Below are 7,228 nucleotides of genomic sequence, written 5' to 3'. Positions count from 1 at the left end.
TTCAAAGACTTCCTTGTTGGAAGTCGTTGCAAAAACAGCACGGTTCTCCGTGCTACTTTTGGGTGGGACAAATAATCATTGTCAGATTTCACCCTGGTTTATAGAGTACTATCCGAGCATTGTTTCTAACCGGACAATCAACCAACCAATGATTAGAAATAATGAATGTAATGTGTTTTGTAAACTAGGTTGAACTCATACAAAGATTATCCGATTTTAAAATTGCAAAGAAATGAGATAAAAATTGTCGGACTTCTTCACTTTGTACATAACCCAAACAATAATGTTCGAGTTACGATTTTGTCCGAATCCAACGACTTCCTTTGGAAGTCGTTCCAAAATCAGCACGGTCCGTGCTGCTTTTGGGTTGGACAAAACCGTAACCCGAGCATTATTATTTGGATTACATACAATGTGAAAAAGTCAAACAATTTTTATTTGACTTCTTTAAATTTTAAAATCGGATAATCTTTATTTCTAAACCGGACAATCAACATGAAATAATGATCCAATTGGAAATTATCCGCCGCAACTATTCATACAAAGAGAGAAACCAAAACAGTCAAGGGTAAAAAATGAATGATCCCAGAGTAAAACAGAGAGGACGAACAAGATTGCGCCTTTTCGAATTGCAGAGAATCAACGGCTAAGGGCATGTTTTCTTGGTCAGGACTACATTTAGATTCATGAGGGTGAGCACTGTACATTATAGCTCTCAAAACGGCTGAAACGGTGGGTATGTATGCCGTTTTGTTGCGAGCAAGTAGCCATGTTAGACCCATGAGCTGGCAATCTCTGTTAAACATTTTGTTTGCTCTGTCGTCTCTTCCTTGCTCTGTCGTTTCGTTCTTCTTGCTGGATTTTAGCTGCGTTTAGTAAATTTATATGGTCAATGATGTAAAAAATGCTAGACGCCGGGAATCGGATTTATATTTTTTAATAAATACAATTAAAATTGGGTTAAATGTGTCATTAGTTATTGAACTGATATGATTGTCTTAAAATGGTCATTCAACTTCAATTTGTCTCAATAAAATCACTCAACTTTGAGTTTTATCTCAATTAGGTCACTCTAACGATTTCAGTAATTAAAAATCATCGAAATGATGACGTAGGTGACATGTCAGCATGGGTCAACTCAGATCTCTGACCGAAACGACACACGACATCCACGTGTCGGTCATAAAAATAACCGACACGTGGATGTCATGCGTGGTTTCAATGAGAGATTTGAGTTGACACATGCAAACGTGTCACGTATGTCATTATTCTGATGTTTTTTAATAACTGAAATCGTCAGAGTGACCTAATTGAGACAAAACTCAAAATTGAATGATTTTATTGAAACAAATTGAAGTTGAACGACAATTTTGAGACAACCATGCAAGTTCAGTGAGCAATGGTGCATTTAACCCAATTAAAATATGAATTAATAAGGGTCTTCATCCCAATACTCTTCCTTTCTTCAGGACCTTTATCCAATTCTTCATCCTTCACCCAGTGTCTATCCTTCACTCTTCTTCTATCTTCCATCTTCATTTAACGCACCCGGTTAAATGAAGACGGAAGATAGAAGAAGAATGAATGATAGACACTGGGTGAAGGATGAAGACTCGGATAAATAAAGACGGAAGATAGAAGAAGAATGAGATGAAATACCCTAGATGAAAGAAGAAGACTCGAATAAATGATGGAAGATAGACCCATTCTTCTTCTATCTTACATCTTAATATGAATTATACTACATAAATAAGATGGAAAAACATATATATATTTTGATATTTTTTTATATTAATGTCCTTAAAAAAAAATGAAAAATATGCCAACAAAATAACATTAATAAAAAAAATATGACAACAAATTAACGTTAATTAAAAATAAAATTTGATTGTTGTAGGTCTTTTTTTTTTTTTGATAAGAAGGGAAGAAAAAAAACAAACAAACAAAAACCTAACCTGGGATCAGTCTAGGAAGACTGACCCCAATCCTATCCTCAAGAAGAGAACAGAAAAGAAGGAGGAACGGAAAGGGTAGAAACACCTAACATCCGATTGTTGTAGGTCTTTTATTTTAGGTTTTGATTATTTAATATTAAAAAAAATGACATAAAATTCAAGGGCCGCATGGATCCACCTAGATGGCCAAAAATCAGTAAGCCGTTTAGAACCGCACGACTTAAGAAAATCGGAACGATTTTCTAAAATTCCCCGGCTGGGCAAGTTTTTAGAACACTGCTTTTAATACCCATCAAGGTAGACAAAGATGAACCAAATCAAGAGTAATCCCAAATTGTTAGGGTTAAATGCATCATTGTTCATTCAACAACTTTTATGATTGTCTCAAATTGGTCACAAAACTTTAATTTGTCTCAATATAATTAATCATTCAACTTTGAATTTTGTCTCAATTAAGTCGTTCCAGCGACTTCAAGAGTAAAAAGACACCAAAAAAATGATGTGATTGCCACATCAGCAATAGTTAACTTCCACCGATGATCGAAACAACACGTGAATGCCATCTAGATAACCGAAATGACACGTGAACTGCCACCTAGGTGGCATCTAGGTGTCATCTAGGTGGCTGACATGTGTAGTTTCGATCAGCAGTAAAAGTTGACTACTGCTGATATGGCAACCACGTCATATTTCCGGTGCCTTTTTACTCTTGAAATACCCGGAGTTACTTAATTGAGACAAAATTCAAACTTGAATAATTTTATTAAGACAAATTAAAATTGGGTGAACATTTTGAGATAATCACGAAAATTTAGTAACCAACGATGCATTTAACCCCAAATTGTTGAGGTCTTAAATGCAAATACCCAAATACCGAAACTACTGATTAAATAGGTACAGTCAGTTGCGTTCACATGGACCCTGATGACCACATAAGATTCAAGCTTTGAAGTCAAATATGGGCAACCCTAAATCAAGGGTAATCCCAAATTTTTGAGGTCATTTTCAATTCTTTAAGTTCTTTTCAAAAAGGGGCAAAAGGAAGAAATTAGAGGTTCATTTTCAAATTACCCATCTTGAGTAAACTTGAAATAAGGTCATATTAATATACCCTTTGTATGGATCAAAAGGAAATCCAAATACCCAAATACTGAAACTACTGATTCAGTGGGTAAAGATTCAATTTTTGAACTCAAATATAGCAAAAAGTCGAAATTAGAGGTTCATTTTCGCATTACCCATCTTGAGCAAACTTGAAATAACCACAAATTAAAATACCCAAATCCTGTCTTCAAAAAAAAAAAATACCCAAATCCTAAAACTACTGATTCAGTGGCTAAAAGTTCAAATATGGCCCAAAAAACCACAAACAATGACCATTTGAGGCATATTTAATGAAAACACACCCAAAATTCATAATAAATGCAATTAGAAGTTCATTTTCACATTACCCATCTTGAAATAAGCTCAGATTAAAATACCCAAATCCTAAAACTACTGATTTGGCTAAAAGTTCAACCTTTGAAGTCAAATATAGTCCCAAAAAACTAAAAAATGACCATTTGAGGCATATTTAATGAAAACACACCCAAAATCCATAATAAATGCAATTAGAAGTTCATTTTCACATTAAGCATCTTGAAATAACCTCAAATTAAAATACCCAAATCCTAATACTACTGATTCAGTGGCTAAAAGTTCAAAAAAATGACCATTTTAGGCATATTTAATGAAAACACGCCCAAAATTCATAATAAATGCAATTAGAAGTTCATTTTCACATTACCCATCTTGAAATAAGCTCAAATTAAAATACCCAAATCCTAAAACTACTAATTCAGTGGCTAAATGTTCAACATTTGAAGTCAAATATAGCCCAAAAAACCTCAAAAAAGGACCATTTGAGGCATATTTAATGAAAACAAACCAAAAATTCATAATAAATCCAATTAGAAGTTCATTTTCACATTACCCATCTTGAAACAAGCTCAGATTAAAATACCCAAATCCTAAAACTACTAATTCATTGGCTAAAAGCCAAAAAAATGACATTTGAGGCATATCTAACAAAAACACACCCAAAATTCACAATAAATGCAATTAGAAGTTCATTTTCACATTACCCATCTTGAAATAAGCTCAGATTAAAATACCCAAATCCTAAAACTACAAATTCAGTGGCTAAAAATTCAACCTTTAAAGTCAAATATGACCCAAAAAACCTCAAAAAATGACCATTTGAGGCATATGTAATGAAAACAAACCCCAAATTCATAAGAAATGCAATTAAAAGTTCATTTTCACATTACCCATCTTGAAACAAGCTCAAATTAAAATACCCAAATCCTAAAACTACTGATTCAGTGGCTAAAAGTTCAACATTTGAAGTCAAATATGACCCAAAAAACCTCAAAAATGACCATTTGAGGCATATTTAACGAAAACACACTCAAAAATTGATTAAAAAAAAAACACCCAAAATTCATAATAAATGCAATTAGAAGTTCATTTTCACATTGCCCATCTTAAATACCCTCAAATTAAAAAACCCAAATCCTAAAACTACTAATTCAGTAGCTAAAAATTCAACCTTTGAACTCAAATATAGCCCAAAAAACCTCAAAAAAAGACCATTAGAGGCATATTTAATGAAAACACACCCAAAATCCACAATAAATGCAATTCCAACCAAACCAACCTCATAATAAATGCAAGCAAAACCCCTATAAAAACTGACCTTTTGAAGAGCTCCAAGGCATTTAGTACATCCAGTATACGAGGAATTCCTACAATTCTTCTCCAAATTCTTCACAGCAGCAGTAGGAGTAGCATTATGAAACCCAGAACTTACATTGAAAGCAGCAGGACAACTCAAAGAACTTATCTGATGAAGTCTAATCCCACAAAAGCACAAAACTGCATCACAACTTGAATTTGGCTGTGGAATTTTCACATTCTTACTTATAAGTGCAGATTGTAGAGAATTCACACATTTTTGTGAATCATCAGGCATCATAGGCATTTCAGATTCCGCCGAGGATGGTGCTGAGGCTGCTGCCGAGACTTGCAGGGCGTATCGTGCGTGAGCGGCGAATAACCAGGCAGCTAAAACAGGGCAGCATCGGCTACGGTCTAAATCTCTGCCGCAAGCATCATTTACACCGCCGAATAGCTCTGCCGAGAGATCTAATCTGCAGATTTGTGATTCTGTTTGGACTGGAAATGCTGGGACGGTGTTTGGGGTGTAGTCACCGGGTTTTAGTGGCTGTGCTAGTAATCCGGCGAGGCAAGGGGGGATGAAGGCGGAGATGAGGAGAATTGTTAGGATTTGAAGCAAAGTTTGTGCCTTTTTTAGCATTTTCAAAAGGGTGTTGGTTTTTGTTACTCTAAAGTGGTTTAGTAGGATTTTTACTTGATGGGGTTTGATAAAAGTTGTTTTTTTTTTTTTTTTGAGGAAAATTGAGATTCAATGGATATTCAAAGTGGGTTTGGTATCTAGAGAGAAAGAAGAAGAAAAAAACCTCAAATGACCATTTTGTGCACTAGTGAAAGAGATGAGAACATAATCTTAAATTCAACAATGGACACAATTTAGAATCTAGAGAGAGAAAGAAGAAGAAAAACACTTCAAATGACCCCTTTTGTGCACTATTGAAAGAGATGAAAACATAATCTTGAATTCAAGAATGGACACAATTTAGAGCCATTTTTAGCATTTTTTTGGAAAGGGTATTAATTTTTCTCACTCTTGAAGCAAATGTAGTGGTTTAGAGAGTGAAAGTTTCGCTTTTTAATTGATGGGTTAGATGAAAAGTTGAGATTGAGTAGATATTCAAAGTGGGTTTGGTATCTAGAGAGAGAAAGAAGAAGAAAAACACTTCAAATGACCACTATTGAAAGAGATGAGAACATAATCTTGAATTCAAGAATGGACACAATTTAGAGCCTTTTTTAGCATTTTTTTGAAAAGGGTATTAATTTTTCTCAATCTTGAAGCAAATGAGGTGATTTAGAGAGTGAAAGTTAGGATTTTTAATTGATGGGTTAGATGAAAAGTTAGGAAAAATTGAGATTGAGTAGATATTCAAAGTGGGGTTTGGTGAATTTCTTGTCTTAGGTTTGGTAGAGAGAGAGAGAAAGAAGATGCAATGTAGAAGAAGAAAGAAACACAAAAACACTATCTTCAAATCAACAATGATCCTTTTTGTGACCTCCTTATATTAGAAAGGAAGAAAGAGATGAAAACATTATCTTCAATCTTCAATTCAACAATGGACACAAAGTTGGGTTAAATCCATTATTAGTCACTCAATTTGTATGAGTTGACTTCAAATGGCCATCCATCTTCAATTTATTTTAATAAAATCACTTAATTTTGAATTTTTTTTATTAAAATTATTTTGATGATTTTAATAGTAAAAAGATACTGGAAATATGATATCACGTTAGTATTGGTTAAACGAAACGGTACGTAACTATCACTTGCTAAGTGAAATGACACGTGACGGCTATCTAGTTGACACGTGTTGTTTTGGTCAGTGATTAATTCAGATGAAGAATTGACTTGCAAGTTCTTAAAGCAATTTGATAAATTTTAATAGTAGTTTTGTAATTTTTTTTTATCAATTTATGAGTTTCGGTTTTTTTGCATTCTCGGAACTTATTTTAGGTGAAAATGGGTCAAATTCATTCATTTAGACTTCAGAAAACTGCTTTTAGAGGTTTTTTAATATAACTTTCCTTCTATGACTATTCATATTCTATAGAAAATAATTTAGGGTTTTATTTTTTTTGTTATTTAAAAAACATTTACATGTATTAAACAATTTTTGATATTTAATAATACTATTTCATATTGTCCAAAATTCTCTAAATTTTGAAAGTCGATTAATGGATATTTGTATGTGAATTAACATTTGTGATAGTTTTGACGCGTCAATAGTGAAAATTGACTATCAATAATGTGGTAGTCCGTCACTTTTACTATGTTTTCCTAATTTTAAAGTGGCTAGAGTAATTTTATTGTGATAAAATTTAGAATAGGGTTAAGGTGCAAAAATACCCTTAATATTTTGGACCAGAAGCATTTTTACTCCTAACGTCTAAAATTGTGCAATTTTACCCCTAACATTAGAAGTCGGGAATAATTTTACCTATAACGTTGATAATTTGGTTCAATTTGAGAAATAATAAGCATTTGCGTCATTTTATCAGTAACAAAAATGATAAATTGGTTCAATTTGAGAAATAATAAATTGGTCATGAATTTTGTC

At 33.2% G+C, this 7,228-nt stretch overlaps 1 protein-coding gene across 1 annotated transcript; it reads right to left on the bottom strand.

Annotated features, from left to right (window-relative positions):
• Positions 1-496: 496 nt before the first annotated feature.
• Positions 497-6,154, bottom strand: LOC136230328 (uncharacterized GPI-anchored protein At4g28100). The gene is made up of 2 exons (XM_066019374.1): positions 4,693-6,154; positions 497-866 (listed from the first exon to the last, which is right to left on the bottom strand). Exons 1-2 carry the CDS (start codon positions 5,311-5,313, stop codon positions 537-539), a joined length of 951 nt encoding a protein of 316 aa, XP_065875446.1. The 5' UTR covers positions 5,314-6,154; the 3' UTR covers positions 497-536.
• Between the last annotated feature and the right edge of the window lie 1,074 nt (positions 6,155-7,228).

Source organism: Euphorbia lathyris, chromosome 5, assembly GCF_963576675.1.
Source record: "Euphorbia lathyris chromosome 5, ddEupLath1.1, whole genome shotgun sequence".
Taxonomy (NCBI): domain Eukaryota; kingdom Viridiplantae; phylum Streptophyta; class Magnoliopsida; order Malpighiales; family Euphorbiaceae; genus Euphorbia; species Euphorbia lathyris.
The sequence above is the reverse complement of the archived record's forward strand: the minus strand, read 5'-3'. Positions and strand labels throughout refer to the sequence as shown.